The sequence below is a fragment of the Aspergillus steynii genome, assembly GCF_002849105.1.
Source record: "Aspergillus steynii IBT 23096 chromosome Unknown P170scaffold_5, whole genome shotgun sequence".
In the NCBI taxonomy this organism is placed as follows: Eukaryota; Fungi; Ascomycota; class Eurotiomycetes; order Eurotiales; family Aspergillaceae; genus Aspergillus; species Aspergillus steynii.
This window is the reverse complement of record NW_020194402.1, coordinates 2,840,669-2,855,419: the sequence shown is the minus strand read 5'-3', so window position 1 is coordinate 2,855,419 and position 14,751 is coordinate 2,840,669. Positions and strand designations below refer to the sequence as shown.

General features: G+C 51.0%; 6 protein-coding genes, 5 non-coding genes and 1 pseudogene across 12 annotated transcripts; 3 read left to right on the top strand and 9 right to left on the bottom strand.

Moving 5' to 3' along the window:
- Nucleotides 1-128: 128 nt before the first annotated feature.
- P170DRAFT_411248 (Carboxylesterase) lies at nucleotides 129-1,893 on the bottom strand (the record flags this gene model as incomplete). The annotated part of the gene is made up of 3 exons (XM_024846881.1): nucleotides 129-1,270; nucleotides 1,329-1,556; nucleotides 1,611-1,893. The coding sequence occupies 3 exons, from the start codon at nucleotides 1,891-1,893 to the stop codon at nucleotides 129-131; spliced, it is 1,653 nt and encodes a 550-aa protein (XP_024703715.1).
- Nucleotides 1,894-2,625: 732 nt separating this feature from the next.
- Nucleotides 2,626-2,696, bottom strand: P170DRAFT_t127. Its single transcript has one exon. It is a non-coding gene; the product is annotated as a tRNA-His (tRNA).
- A 275-nt stretch (nucleotides 2,697-2,971) lies between these two features.
- Nucleotides 2,972-4,035, top strand: P170DRAFT_456933 (uncharacterized protein). Its single transcript, XM_024851666.1, has 2 exons — nucleotides 2,972-3,385; nucleotides 3,450-4,035. Exons 1-2 carry the CDS (start codon nucleotides 3,178-3,180, stop codon nucleotides 4,016-4,018), a joined length of 777 nt encoding a protein of 258 aa, XP_024703714.1. The 5' UTR covers nucleotides 2,972-3,177; the 3' UTR covers nucleotides 4,019-4,035.
- A 66-nt stretch (nucleotides 4,036-4,101) lies between these two features.
- Nucleotides 4,102-5,473, bottom strand: P170DRAFT_465782 (NAD(P)-dependent alcohol dehydrogenase; the record flags this gene model as incomplete). The annotated part of the gene is made up of 3 exons (XM_024852350.1): nucleotides 5,128-5,473; nucleotides 4,458-5,069; nucleotides 4,102-4,398 (listed from the first exon to the last, which is right to left on the bottom strand). Exons 1-3 carry the CDS (start codon nucleotides 5,302-5,304, stop codon nucleotides 4,102-4,104), a joined length of 1,086 nt encoding a protein of 361 aa, XP_024703713.1. The 5' UTR covers nucleotides 5,305-5,473.
- A 1,035-nt stretch (nucleotides 5,474-6,508) lies between these two features.
- P170DRAFT_359297 (uncharacterized protein) lies at nucleotides 6,509-7,594 on the bottom strand (the record flags this gene model as incomplete). Its single annotated transcript, XM_024844345.1, has 1 exon — nucleotides 6,509-7,594. A coding segment is annotated over one exon (1,086 nt), but the record flags the coding sequence as incomplete, so codon positions are not given.
- Nucleotides 7,595-8,747: 1,153 nt separating this feature from the next.
- P170DRAFT_t132 lies at nucleotides 8,748-8,819 on the top strand. Its single transcript has one exon. It is a non-coding gene; the product is annotated as a tRNA-Glu (tRNA).
- Nucleotides 8,820-10,037: 1,218 nt separating this feature from the next.
- Nucleotides 10,038-10,503, top strand: P170DRAFT_511017 (nuclear transport factor 2 family protein; the record flags this gene model as incomplete). Its single annotated transcript, XM_024854840.1, has 1 exon — nucleotides 10,038-10,503. Exon 1 carries the CDS (start codon nucleotides 10,063-10,065, stop codon nucleotides 10,501-10,503), a length of 441 nt encoding a protein of 146 aa, XP_024703711.1. The 5' UTR covers nucleotides 10,038-10,062.
- Nucleotides 10,504-10,609: 106 nt separating this feature from the next.
- Nucleotides 10,610-12,814, bottom strand: P170DRAFT_477024 (uncharacterized protein; the record flags this gene model as incomplete). Its single annotated transcript, XM_024853407.1, has 4 exons — nucleotides 10,610-10,975; nucleotides 11,036-11,324; nucleotides 11,380-11,800; nucleotides 11,857-12,814. The coding sequence occupies 4 exons, from the start codon at nucleotides 12,812-12,814 to the stop codon at nucleotides 10,610-10,612; spliced, it is 2,034 nt and encodes a 677-aa protein (XP_024703710.1).
- A 320-nt stretch (nucleotides 12,815-13,134) lies between these two features.
- Nucleotides 13,135-13,272, bottom strand: P170DRAFT_t126. The gene has a single exon. It is a non-coding gene; the product is annotated as a tRNA-Lys (tRNA).
- A 207-nt stretch (nucleotides 13,273-13,479) lies between these two features.
- Nucleotides 13,480-13,640, bottom strand: P170DRAFT_t125. Its single transcript has one exon. It is a non-coding gene; the product is annotated as a tRNA-OTHER (tRNA).
- Nucleotides 13,641-13,870: 230 nt separating this feature from the next.
- Nucleotides 13,871-14,030, bottom strand: P170DRAFT_t124 (annotated as a pseudogene). The gene has a single exon. The product of its transcript is annotated as a tRNA-OTHER (tRNA).
- Nucleotides 14,031-14,383: 353 nt separating this feature from the next.
- P170DRAFT_t123 lies at nucleotides 14,384-14,543 on the bottom strand. The gene has a single exon. It is a non-coding gene; the product is annotated as a tRNA-OTHER (tRNA).
- Between the last annotated feature and the right edge of the window lie 208 nt (nucleotides 14,544-14,751).

Sequence of the window (14,751 nt, the reverse complement as noted above, 5' to 3'; positions counted from 1 at the left end):
CATTTCACCAATACGACACGGTTGAAGCCGCGGGGATATAAGATACAAACAGAAAAACAGGGTGAGAGAATCAATAATACACAGCTCACACGAAAGACAGTCATCAGACTAAGCACAATTTCAAGGCCCTAATATGGAGGGAGGGTCTTGTCATAGATTGGGAAGTAGCTGGAACAATTTGAATCCACGCTTTCCGATATCACGCTCACTCCTGTTGGATTCGAGGAACACCCAAGACAGCCAATTTCCGCAGTACCATTGGTACTTACCTCGGGCCACCCGGGCGCCTCGGGAGCGTAGGGATCCTTAGCGAAGTCGGCCCACGACCTCTGCATGAATTGACTCAAAGCAACTTCGTCATCCGTGGCATTGCCACCAAAGACACTATAAGTCCCGAAGACCAAAGAGATCTCCGCAGAGTGGTAGGCACCAATGTTAGTGATGTTCAGAGCAGGATAGATGAATGAGTTCTGCGTGTCTGGGAAAGTCGCATCGAAATAGTATCGGTATGTGGAGCTTCCGGCCTTAGCATTGGCGTGCGAGACAAGATTCGCGGGGCACTGGAACAGTAGGTATGTGATGTACTGCGCCAAATAGAAGAACAGTGTTCTGGGGCTTTGTGCAAAGGCAGCAGTAACATTGCCCTGGATTGAAGCCGCGAGATCTGGCCCCAGGAATCCCGTCAAAAGTTGCATGATAGTAGGGAATGATAAACTCCCGTTAGGTTGCAGTGCGGTTCCGAAGAACGTTGCTGACATCAGTGAACCTTCATAGGAGTTGCTCCCAATTATGATCGGAACGTCGGCAGATGGCTCCTCGCTGCGGGCATCCAACAGGGGAGTGGCCCGTTGAGTGATATTGTCATTCACGGGCAGAAAGCTTAGTGCATACTTTTGAACAACCTCGTGGATCAAGGACCCATTAATGCTTTGCATGCATTTCAATTCATCCGCCTCTGTTGACGTCTTGTTGCAACCGAGGTAACCGACGGCTTGTTTCCAGCTTGGCAAACCCGGATTATCTCTGGGGCTCACCGACGCCTGTCCCGACTGCAAAATCGCTGCGCGATATGGTAGTGGATCGGGCGGGGACGTGATCAGTCGGTCAACAGAAGCAGCGCCCGACGACTCGCCGAAGATAGTGATCTTATCAGGATCTCCGCCAAAGGAAGCAATATTGCTTTTGACCCAATCAAGTGCAAGACGTTGGTCATACAGGCCGACATTCTGCGAGTCATCGTTAATGGCGGGCGAATTGGAGAATCCAAATACTGGCGAAGCAGTTAGATCGAGTCTCTGAATCAACATGAGTTCCACCCGAACACATACTATTTGTCCGATAGTTGATGGAGACCAAAATCACGTCCTGGAATGCGGCGAATCCCGAGCCATCATAGATGGGCTGCCCCGAATGGCCATACTGGAGTGCGCCTCCGGGAATCCAAAACATGACAGCCTTGTCCCCATCGTCTGTGGCATTGGCAGGTGCATACACGTTCAGGTACAAGCAATCTTCGCTGGCTGGGACTTCGTCCCCAGGGGCCACAGGCGAGCCATCTATGCTGTCATTAGCTCGAGGTCTAAATGCGTCGAGGTCCAGTTATTGCGCACTCGTCTGTTCAAAGCATTTATTCCTCCACTGGGTCGCAGTGATGGTATCGTCCGACTCTTCTACCGGTTCAGGCGGTTCGAATCGTTCCGGCGGCGAAATGGCATACGGAATACCCAGGAACTTGTTGATTGCGGCCGTGGCCGACGGCAATGTGGTCGCAGTGCCGATGATTGTGCCTTGAGGAACCACTACCGTTGGGACAGGGCTTGCTTGGCAGTCTGCATATCGGATGAACGAGAATAAGAAGAGCACTAGTCCGAGAGTAAGAGAGTACGGCGTCATATTGATAGACGGGGCCCGTGTTATCGATGTGAAGTTGCAAAAGTTGCTCGAGGATGGCTCTGCGCCCCCGAACTCGCTGGGAGGAGCATATTATATTTATACCCCATTATGGCAACCACACTGCAATCATTCGGAAACCCACGGCTGCCCGATGTGGTGGAGATCAAGCAATATAAACTATGGCAGGTGGATCCTTCCCTCGCTACCCACGGATCAGCGAGCGGATGGGAACTAAATGCGGAAGAGCAGGGTTACTTCGGGCTGTGAAGTGATGTAAACTGAAGAGAAAATCGAAAATGAAAGTTTGTCGCCAGGTCTGACTCGTCATACCAAGACTTTTCTAGTACTTATTACTTGTCCAGGTGTCACTCGCATAGAAATATAGTTTACTGAGCAGACGGACGCAAGGGGGTCGGTGTGCTCGGCGGCTATACGTGGATGGGGCTGCCAACTGTTATTCAGAGGGTGTCGGGAACTCCCGTCGCTTTTTTGTCTCTCTTCTCTTTCTTTCTCTCTCTCTTTTATGCAGTTGATCTATCGATCTCGTGTGCATTAGACTCGTCCGTTCTATATAAAACGATCAAAGCCATGCCTTAAAGTAATCGCTTCATCAAACATTAAGGAGCTCTGACATGCATGACTCCCATAAATTATTGCGGAGATTGAATTCTTTTATTTCAAAGGCTCTGAGATACTGCCGTGCGACAAAAAGAAAAAAAAGAAAAGACATATTGGCGCTGGCCGGAATCGAACCGGCGCTGGCACGGCCACAACGTGACGTCCTACCACTAGACCACAGCACCATTCTTATTATCTGGTTTGGTGCTTTGACTTATCACCTAGAACATTTGAAAATATTGGAGTACACTCTCTCCATTGCAAGAGCTCACGGTAGTTTAGCGGAGAAGACATATTTCATGGTCTAGACTTCCCGGTTTTATTCTCCGATACCAGCAATTATTGCCAATACTAAACGTGGCTTGGTTCGCTTAGGGCCCGGCTTGCTGAGCTGTGCCATATTGGCAATAGGCAACAATAATGGCAACTCCAGATATTTTGTTCACTTTTACCTTGACAAGTGCAAGTATGCCTTAGTCCTAATTCATATTCGGCTGTTGAATTGCTAAACATCCTGAATCCCGTGACTCTATACTGCTGCACTGCCAACCAATCACTGCGCTGCCCACCGGTGCGGGGCAGTCGATAAGGGCGATAATTAAAGAAACCCCTCTCCCCAACGCTATCATCCTTCCTTCATCCGAAGCAGTCAACAAGCGCTCCACCATGGCCTCTCAGTCTCCCAATCCTCCATCCGACAGCCGTCTCTCCACGCGCATCTCAATCCGCTGGATCCCCGAGCCCGCCTCCGAAACCACCGACACCGTCGTGATGTCCGTGAAAGGCTGGTATGTGGACCTGCGCGTGGACAAGTCCTCGCATGAGATCGACTGGGCCATTGCGGGACAGCGCATCGTAGACAGTGAAGATTCCAGTATGCTTTCCCCCGTTCCCCACCGGTGTCGTCTAAGGTTAAAGTTTGTTTACTGACACCGCAGATCGCGTCCAATTCACGCATGAGATCGACTCGCTCAATTCGTTCGATGCGGCTGACTGCGGAACCTTCACTGCCCTGTCGAATGGCGACGATCTTGAAATCGGCTCGATGCCTCGGCCCCATCGCCCCGGTGCTCCTGTGACCGACTACGAGGAGGTGTGGAGGGAATTGACCTTCCGAGAAGGCCCCGAGGGTCCGGGGCGGGGAATATCGTGGGTTCTGGAGTCGAAGCATACTGCTGAGGAGGGCGGCGAGATGGAGGTCGCGAGAACGTTCCTGGCCAGGATTTGGGGGACTTACCTTGTTATCCGCCAAGCTCAGGTTGTCGGACGATCGCGTGGTTCTGACACAATCTCTGTGAAGGAAGGCAGGGATGTCAGCGCTCGACGGGAAGAATGGGATCCTACCACGGGATGGACAGCGAAATATGTTCTCCAGGATCGAGGAGTGAAACTGCCATCTATGAAGGATCTCGACGGAGAAGGAACAGGTGCGTGGCGCACTCCCGGGGCGACAGTGCTGGTTTGTGGCGAGGAATATACAGTTCGATCATTTGAAGAGATTGTGTAAGGTATGTGGGGCATCTCAATTCATTCGTCATACTCTATCTCTATTATGTCTATTTACAAAGAATTTTCTTTTCGTCATTGCGCTTACTGCTGGTTGACGAGCACATAGCGGTAACGGGCCTTGCCGGCGTCCATGTCGACGACGGCCTGGTTGGCGTCCTGCATGGGCCGCTCCTGGACCCAGGTCTGGACGTTCTTCTCGGCGGCCAGCTCCAGCATCTCGCGGATCTCGCTGGGGCTGCCGATCAGGGAACCACCGAACTTGACGCGCTTCATGATGAGAGCGGCGGCGGGGATGGCGAGGGCACCGTCCTCGGGAACACCCAGCTGGACGAAGTTGCCGTTGGTCTTGAGGAGGGAGATGTAGTCGACAAGGGGCATCTGTCATTTCGTTAGCTGGCTGTCCGGTTTGCGATGCGTTCATGTGGCAGAATACATACCTTGGAAGAGGAGACAGTGGAGACGATCAGATCCAGAGAGCGAGAGTTGTTTTGGACCCAGTCCTTGTCGTCGTCAGTGGCGATGTAAGCATCGGCACCGAGCTTAAGGGCATCCTCGCGCTTGTTGTCCTTGCGGGAGATGGCCACGACGCGGTCAGCACCGAGGGCCTTGGCGAACATGATACCGAAGTGGCCCAGACCACCGACACCGATGATACCGACGGTCTTGCCGGGACCGCAGCCGTTGTGGCGGAGGGGAGAGTAGGTGGTGATACCACCGCACATCATGGGGGCGGCAGCGGAGGGGGAGATGTTGTCGGGGACCTTAATGACGAAGTGGGAGGGAGCACGGTGGTACAGGGCGTATCCACCGTAGGACTTGCCGCCGTTCAGGTGGGTGCTGTTGTAGGTTCCGACCATGTTGTTGGGGCAGTACTGCTCCAGACCGGAGGCGCAGGCCTCGCAGTCACCCTTACGGCCCTGGCAGGAGTCGTTCTGGGCTCCGACACCAACGACGTCGCCGACCTTGATGTTTCCCTCGGCCTTGGAGCCGACGCGCACGGCAGTACCGACGATCTCGTGGCCGACGCAGCAGGGGTATTGGGTAGGGCCCTAGTGCTCGAAGTCAGCGCGTGGTTCAATATCCACATCCGAGTGCACAGAAACTTACCCATCCGCTGCGGAGAGTGTGCAGATCCGAACCGCAGATACCGGAGTGAGTGATCTTGATGTCGATGTCGGTCTCCTCCCAAGGCTTGGGCTCGAATTCCTTCCAGACCATCTTGCCCTCGATGGCCGAGGAGTCCAGGCCCATCCAGCCCTCAAACTTGTAATCGGTAGCGGCCATTTTGAATATAGGTTGCGGGATGCTAAATCGAATTGAATGTCGATCGAATCTGGAGAAGGGTCTGATTCCCAGGGGGTACTCAGGCAGCTTTATAGGGAGAAGATGTGGCTACAACAAATGACGAAAATAAGGGGGGCAATTCGGTCCTGGAGGGGCACCAGAAAAAAATCGGAACAAAAAGATTAGAAATTCAGGTACTGAGCTGATCCACATACCCCCAGAATTAAATCCATTATGTCCGTGATGACAGTGGATCGTGTCTTGCTATCTCCAACAATCGGCACGGCTTCAAGGGCTCGGAATGCCAGAAACAATCATATATGCTAATCAAGCAGGTACATCTCCGCTGATGACTATCTGCCGGCTTATATTAAATATAAGCCAAGAGGCGTTAAGCTTATACATTCTGGCCTCGTGGCTGCATAATCCCTGTCGAGGCTACACCGAATCTTTACGCCGGAAGAACGGGTCAGTCGCCATGTGGAGCCTCTACCGCGCTTTACCGTGGGCCCGGAATACACCACCGTCGTCAATTGGCTAGAATCTGAATAAAGAATTCTTTTGTCTTCCATCCACCGGCTCTGAGCAGAGAAATTCGCATTTCAAATGCCGCACTAAACTCCGATTTCTGCGGATGGCTGACCACTTGTGCTTGCTCCACTCGGCCCTGGTCGGGACCACAGCTCGGCGCCAGTTTCTATTTTATTTTATTTTTTAGCCAGGGCTGATGACGACATACAACGTGGTGTATTTTCCACCTGTGGGTGGCTGACCGGGGAGGAATTAAGGTTTTCTTGCTCATGGTCTCGGCCATCGGGGTGATTCGGAGAGTTTTATCAACGCGTGCTGATCATTTTTGGGCTTATACTGTGGTCCGGAGAATGGAGATTGGAGATATGGAAACTAGGTGATGACATGCTAATATGCTAACAGCCTAATTGTCAGGCTTATTTTTGGGTTGCATGATCCGGTCTTTGCCGGATGCTTAGCTCTATTCGAGACCTGAGTGAAGTGGCGATACTTCTCCGATGTGGGCTTCTTACTCTGTACAGCCATGGCTCTTGATGATTAACACAAGCGCCGTCCTTGGACTCTCTGCAGCGTCTGCTGCTCCGACGGATTTTAACAGACTTCAGACTAGCCTCTCTTGAGCATCCGAGTTTCATATGAAGCCCACATCTATGTCGTGCTATCTTTGGCTAAGCTAACACGAAAAACGCCGAATACCATCCACGGCAAAATTAACGCCCGCGGGTAAATCGTTGACTGCCGAGACCAGTCGTTGGAAGTGAACTGGGACCCAGTCGTTGTACAGGGCCATGACGAATTTATACGATGTCCATCTTTCCTTGCCTTTCGCCGCTGTGATGCTGAACGTGTGTACGGAGTAGCGATGGTACGTGACTGTGCCCATTTCAAACACAGGATAGTAGCCATATATCCTCACAGTATCATGATTATGAGAAATCGAGAAGCCCAGGATCTTCCGATCCAGCTCCCTCTCGCGCTTCACTAGCTTAAACAGCTCCACGACTCCTCTTAACGAACGAGCCATACTGTGCGCATTATGCTGGTCCGCTACTTCAAGAGACGCCTTACTACACCTCACTTCTGTAGTAAGGAAAGGGAAAAGCATTTCCAGCGTACCCCGAAATACAGAGTTGTGGCCTAGTTGGCCGATAAAGGGCTCAAGTTTGGCAAAATGCTCTTTGGTGAAGGCTTCTTCCGTGAAGCCTACAGCATAGTCGGGCTGCGGCGTTGGCATTTGGCATTGTCCATTCCTTGCATTGTCCGCGTCATTCCCGGGGGGTTCATCAAGCGCGACTGATCCGTCCCAGACCTCCTTGATACTGTCGATCAAGTACTCGTATTCAATCCGACCACGGACAATCTCAATCTCTGCCGAAGGGACCACTAATCGCCCAATCACCAGATTCACAGCAGTTTCGTTTCTCTCGGGAAGTATCCGTTGGATATAATCATAATCATCTAGGGTCGTGTCTTTGGGAACCTCGCAATGTCGCTTTAGCAGCTTTTTGCACAGGGCAATATCCGCCTTATCGGGTTTACTCGTACCGTTTAGAAAGCATCCCCTGGATTCAAGGAAAGGCGTGAAATTTTCGATTTCAGTGTCACCAGGTTCAGTGTCTTCCGACGACGTGGCTATTTTGGACGGGGAGATGATATCCTTCGGTTCCCTGTTGGGGGAGCTTTCGAAGAGCGTTTGCGGCCATTTCTCATTTTGAATCCAGTGGAGAATCGATACGTCTTTGCTCGTTTTTAACTGTTTATAGGATAACTAAACAAAAAAAAAAGATATGTTAGAAATTTTCTCTTCATCGCACGAAACCCACATAGAGTTGTAGACGTACCTCTAGGACAACCTCATGCTCGAAGTACTTTGGAATCGGTTGCCTTGTCGATCTTCTCCTTCGTCTTTTGCGTGTCCTTAGCCCCGAACTTGCTTCTCGTTTTCGCTTGCGGGTTAATAGTTGGGGTTGGGTCTAGGACGAAAAGCAAGAGTCAGTAGGTATTCGCAATCTCCTTCGGACGGAAGCAGCGCACTTGAGCGACCTACCATATGTTGTTTCTTCGGCGCAGCATTCTTGTCTTCGGACTTCTTTGATCTTTCGGTTCTCTCGCGGAGACGTGCGCTTCTTCGATGACTTTGCTCGCTTTTTTCCATTTGTGTCTATCCGGACTCGCTGGCGTCGGGTGTTTGGGGTGGTTGGTCTCGCTGATTTGGGGTTCTTGAAATTGATGATAATGAACGCTAGGAATTTGTCTGTGTCGCTAGGTTGGAGGGGACGGTGGGTGATAAAGATTTCTCGTCCTCGGTGGTCTAACAAAGTGTTAGACAATGGCCTGCAAACAAAGGCTATCTTTTGTGCTCGAGCGAAGGGGTGGAAGCATAGGAGACCACGAAAGAAACCATCACAAAGGATAATACAAAGAGAGACTACAGGATTTCTTTACTCGGGATTATACTAGGGTTGCCCTTCCATGGCCGCTTGGTTTCAAGTTTTTCCATGAACGACAAAGAATATGCTAATAAGGAACCATTAAAAGTCATTCTATCACTGCCATTGTCTAATTAGTTCCTTGTGTCTAACGAAGTTTCCTCGTTGGTTTTTAGTTTCATGAAAGGAATCTGTTGACTTTGGCATCACGGTGTGGTTGATAATATATATCAACTGACAGAGGGGCGGACGTACATGAAAAGAAAATGTTCCAGTTGTCTATACGCCGTCAAATGCATTTTAAACGACTAGGAGTAATTTGAGAGGCTCTAATAATCCCTTGAAGGCAATGTATCCTATAAATATTTGTCTTTTTCATCCGTTTCATACCTCTTCAAACCACAAAGAAACCAGCAACGTAGTGACCCCCAATTTTTTAGAAAGGGAATATAGAGCACATTTAAGGCGTTCCCTTCAACAACATCCGATGTGGTGTAATGGTTAACATCGCCGTCTCTCACACGGCAGCTCGGGGTTCGATTCCCCGCATCGGAATAACCACCTTCACATTTTTTATCTTTTTGTTCTTATTCTCAGAAGAACTAGTCCACTGACCACCAGAGCGGTAGGTTTTCGTTTTGTTTCTTTCCTTCCTTTTCTGCGCTGGACTGACTCAATGTAGACGCCTTGTAGTTCGGACCCCCTCAAATCGATCTATATTTTACCAGTGCACCTCGTTCGTAAACCGCACCATGTCATACTTAAGAACGACTATACTCTCGCATGATTTATAAGGACCGAACTGGAGATCAGCCATACTCCAAGTTTCATGCCATATTTGAATACTTAGATTGCTCGAAGCCCATGTCCAATTCGTGGGTAAGAGCCGGGTCAACTGTAACAATCATATAAAAGCCTTTCCAGATGTTCTATGGCCGATATCTTCTAACTTCACAATCAAATTCCCCTCTTGCCGGACCAAAAAGACAACATTGGCTATCTATCTATGCCTAATTTCAATAAGTGGATACAGGTCGGACGGAAGGTAGTACTGGTATAGCTACCAATGCATAACTGGCATAACTAGCACAGCTGACCAACTAGACACTAAACAGCGCTAGCCCCATCAGGCTTAGCCCAAACCCTAAAAGGTCGACTCATCCGGCGTCATCCTCGCATAGACCAATCAAACCTCCATTCAATGTATCCTTCTCCACCTTCCCGTGGCCGTCATCATCCCTGCGATGCAGCTTCGTTCTGTAACACGTTGAAATGCAGCTTTCAAGCAATGAAGCTGCGCTAGCCGTTCGACTCATACTTCCCTCGCATCTATGCGGGATGAACGTCGAATGAAGGCCGCAGACCAGGTGGAGTCGGCCACATGCCGAGTACAAACGTGCTGAAGTGAGCTTATCCGGTGGAATAACCGGCGCGAAGGAAGAAGCCATATCTGACAAATCCAAGTCTCGTTCCTGGATGGGATGATTTATAATGTATATTGTGTGGCTTGTGGCTTTCTATGGTCACATACGCAAGTAGAAGTGGCACTATTGCGAATAGGACGGTGTGGATGGTATAAATATTGTCGTCGACCTTCGCAATTACATGTTTAACTAACTGGAAGTCTGCCAACTACGTAGACACAGTATATACAGACCGGATCAGATCATACACGATCAACAACCATCCTCTCACAAGGTATGTATATTTTCTTTCCCTTCCCCCGCTTCACCATACCAGACGAAACCTAACATCCTCACCAGCATCACATCACAGACACACAGACAACTCCAACAAAATGCCCACCACCACCCAAATCCAAACCCAAACCCTCAAATGGCTCCAAGCCTACCACGCCTCCGGCGACTCCATGGACCCCCACACCTCCGTCCCCAAATTCTACGCCGAGGACTGCGAAATGCTATTCCCCGGCCAACCACCCATCAAAGGACACGCGCAGATCATCGCCTTCTTCGAGCGACAGTTCCAGATCCTCGCGTCCATGAAGCACACCATCGGGCACGTCGATGTCGCTGAGGACCGGGTGTATCAGGAAGCGGACATCGAGTATGTGCTGAAGGGGGATCCGGAGGGGCAGGTGATCAAGGTGCAAGGGATGGCTGTGTTTGGGAAGGGAGTGCACGATGAGCGGATGCGGTTCTTCAAGGTGTTTTTGGACCCGGAGGCGATTTTGAAGAGGGTGGGGGAGGTGCAGGGGATGGGAATGGGGACGGAGTAGGTTAGGTGGGTGTATTTGGTAGTGTTGTTTGAATAGCCGGGGAGGGGGGTTGAATGTCACTAGGAAGGTGTTCGTTATTCGTTATAATTCGTTAATCGTAGCGAAGCTAGAAGATCCACTGATCGAACACGGCCCCGAAGTCCACACTGTCCAGCAGCTTCAGATCGTCTGAAATGTCGAACCCGTCGAGAATAGACGGCATAGCGCCCCTGTCCAAGCTAGTGGACGGAACAGTCTCCCTTGTCTCTAATATCTCGTCGATGATACTTGACATGACGCGGCTGGCCCGCGCAAACAGCTCATGGCTCGCAATACCGGGCCTCGCCATGTTTTCTAGATGAGAGATGAAAACGCTGAGGTCGCGAATAAGACGAGATCGGGAGCCATTGTAGGGGATGGGAAGGCCGGTGCGGGCTTGGTTTTGCAGGGCCTTAGTTAGGACACCGGCGCTGGGGAAACCGTATAAAAGGACCTGGGATGGTTAATTTCTTGTTTTCTGGGGCAAGAAGAGAGAAGGAGGTCATGTGCGTACAGTCCAGATAAAATCGCGCTGAATGTCAATTACGTGCTCGCGTTGGATGCCGAAGGATAGCACTGTGGATAGAAGGGTTGCGCTGACATCCAGCAGCGTGGTCTGGGCTTCGGGATCCTGCTGGACGAGCAGCCTTTGAATGAGAAAGTCGTTGTACAGGTAGGCCAGGTATGATACCGAGAGCATCAGACAGATGTCGATGGAAAGCCCGCGGTCCCAGCAGTCCGGAGTATAACGCAGATGACCCGGCAGCGAGTCCCATGCTTGGTGACACCGGAAGGAGATATCCCTATCCAAGGAGTGAGTACATGGCTTGAAATTGAAGGTGCAAAATGAGAGCTCACCTTAACTGATCGGCCATCTCACGAGTCGGTCTTTGTAAAGACAGTTCTAAGATCTCCTCTCGAAATGTACTTATCAAAAAACGCACCCGAATCCAGGACGCTCGCTGGACGACGGTCTGTACGTTCCACCCTTTGTTGTCAATAGAAGTCGAGGCCAGCTCGAACTCCGAAGGACTCCCCACCAAGGCATCATCGGCAATATCAAGAGGAAGACTGCAGTCGGAATGTCGCCACGATATCCGCGGTGGTCGTCCAAGGAAGGTGGCGACGCTTTTATCGAGTTGGTACGCGGCAGCAAAAATGCGTCGGCGCGATTCGAGGATGAATACGGGAAGATCGCTTAATTGCTGAGGATCCCGATGGATACCCAGTTCGAACATATGGGTGGACAAATCACCCAGTCGGTGCCATTTCCCGGAGCCTTTGCCCCATGTCAGCATATCTCTTGTATCTTTCTTCCCTCGGACAAATACTTACTGGAATCCCCATGCACCACGCTGGCCAGCAGCAAATTCTCATACATCAACCAGACCGTCAGATCATTCACCGGCGTGAGAATCCTGCATATCTGCAGAATAATATCACTCGCCACCATCATTCTCCTGGCAAACTTCTCCCGCACAACGAGCCAATTACTACTCGGCAACCTATCCCTCGCCAGCGAAAACATCGACGTCCGACCCGCAATCGCATAAATCACCCCCACAATCTCCAACCGCAGTCTCGGTCCCGTATACATATCATAGAACTGGCTCGCCTCCATAGTCGACGGGATCTGCAACGGCTTGGCCGTATTCGCAAGGACACTCGTCGCCAAATCACCCGGGTAGCCATGAACCTGCCACTCCTCGACGGCGGCCCTCACGCGACCCAGGGGCTCCAGGACCAACGGGGCCGGAATAACCGCCGCCTGGCTGATATTATAATACTCGTCGACGAGCTGCGCGATGGTCGAAAAATCCTTCAAGCAATCCAACACCTCCCTGGCCTTATGGACCCAGTACGGCGAGAGACCCGGTAACGAGGCCGAGCCCTCCGCGCCATCCTGTCGCAACACATCACTCGGACTCGAGACGAACTCGCGACCACCCTCGAACGTCGCAACGAAGCTCGTCGGTCCCAGATACCCCGTAGGAAGCGCCTGGTCGGTCGCCGACGGACAAAACGGCTCTTCGGCCTGGCCCTCGGGAGTGGGCGAGGTGGTCGTTGCCGGCGTGTAGGTTACCCTGGCGGGCGCCGCACTCGAGACCGGATCTCCACCGTCGGTCGCGACCGCTGTGGGTCTAGTCAGAGGCGCAGGGTGGTAGAAACAGCGATTGGCGATCTTTCGTCGGCGACAGCGCGAACAGACCGGGAGGACGTGGTCGCAGCGCACCTTGTCCTTGCGGCAGGGCTCGCAGGACGCGGGTTTCCCATTCCGACGACGGGAGCTCATTTTGAATGCCGACCCTGCGGTTCAATTGAGATCTGCCAGCATGGCGAGGGAAGGCTGATGCTGCGAGGGAGTGGAATCCCGATGGATGTTCGGAGTTGGGGGGGGGGGGGGGGGGGGTTCGGAGCTCATTTCGGAGTTCGGAGTGCGGCTCGGGCCTTCCTGTCATCTACTCCGATGGAGGTCCCTGAACTTCGGGTGTCCCACTCCTCGGAATTGTCCGGTTCGAGATATCATCGGTATTCTTACAAGAATCTGTGGGTTGGAGACGATGGATGCTAATGGATAATAAAAGAGTTGAACAAATAAAAAGAAGTTGGCAAGGCCCGAACCCGGGATTGAACCGGGGACCTCGCCCATTTAAGATTAACTCCCAAAGGGCGAATCATACCTATTGCATGGGATTAGAGTGTGTTTACAAGAAGGCGGCTTCGGCAGACTTACCACTAGACCATCCGGGCACTGGATTACATGCATTGATTACTAACTACATTATAAAGCCCCGGCGAGTGGGCACCCCAGGGTCGCAGTGGCGCTACAATATCAGAACACCAACCAGCGAAGTACTAATATTCTGACACCGCGAGGGCAGTCCTGATGGCAGTTCAGCTTTCATAAGTTGAAACCAAGTTTGAGAGAAAGAAAAAAAGGAGATGATTAAAAATGAGGGCCCGAACCCGGGATTGAACCGGGGACCTCGCCCAATTCAGGATCTTTGAAGGATCCGAGAATCTTAACCCGAAGGGCGAATCCTACCTATTCTGACTGTTAGAGGATGTTGATTTGCTTTAAGGTTACTTCGGCGAACTTACCACTAGACCATCCGGGCACTTTGGTTAGGAGTCGGTATAGTATATACGGGATGGGCTGGACCCAAGAGAGACGGGTATGCGGCAGTGGTCAAGTTGATGATGAATTTTTATTTAGAGAGGTAAAGTTGGATCGCTGTGGGAAGGCGGGCGGGCGGGTTGTATGGTAATCTATGCATACCATGACCGTCGATGCGGCTAGGCAAACAGACCAACCACGCAACCACAAGGTGTGGACAATAAAAAAGAAGGCCCGAACCCGGGATCGAACCGGGGACCTCGCCCAATTCAGAAGCTTCGAAGAATCCGAGAGTTTTAACCCGAAGGGCGAATCCTACCTGGTTTACTTGTTAGAAAATGGTATTTAAATAGCAGTCTTCCTATCGAACTTACCACTAGACCATCCGGGCACTTTGCATACCTTCTGGATGTAGAGAGTGTACTACATACTAGATGGACTGAAAACAAAAAAGGGTGGTGTGGGGGTTGGGCGCAGTCGTCAAGACAATGAATTTATTTGTAGTGGTAAAGTTCTTGGAAGAGAAACAACGCCCAGACGCCAGCAGGAAAGACTGGATGTGGCCAGCAAGAACATATCGATCGACCAATTAAATCAGATCGCTATGGTAAGAAGGCGGATTTGAGCAGGGTCAACCAATCCATACGGCGTATATATATATATATATACCTTGACCGCCGCGATACGGCTTGACAAACAGACCAACCACGCAGCAACGGGGTTGAAACAGTAAAAAAAAAAGAAGGCCCGAACCCGGGATCGAACCGGGGACCTCGCCCAATTCAGGATCTTTGAAGGATCCGAGAATCTTAACCCGAAGGGCGAATCCTACCTATATCAATTGTTAGAAGGAATGCTTGAGTTGATGCTGCTTCGACAGAACTTACCACTAGACCATCCGGGCGCTTCATGTCCTGAATATTCCAACTTCGCCATATGTAGCAAATTGACAATTGCCTTGATAAACAGCTACTCAGTACTACCGTAACTAGTCATAAAGTTATACAACTTGACTTTCACAGTAGCAACAACGATCTTGCCATTCGAGTTTCTGATTTATCAAATCTTCTACTGCTCCATGGAAGCACCACTTTCGGCCTCCTTTGAGGGCG

Bases quoted from the DNA above. Each gene is read 5' to 3' on its own strand.
- P170DRAFT_456933 (XM_024851666.1), top strand. From the start codon at position 3,178: ATGGCCTCTCAGTCTCCCAATCCTCCATCCGACAGCCGTCTCTCCACG. The intron at 3,386-3,449 runs GTATGCTTTCCC...CTGACACCGCAG, and splicing joins CGTAGACAGTGAAGATTCCA to ATCGCGTCCAATTCACGCAT.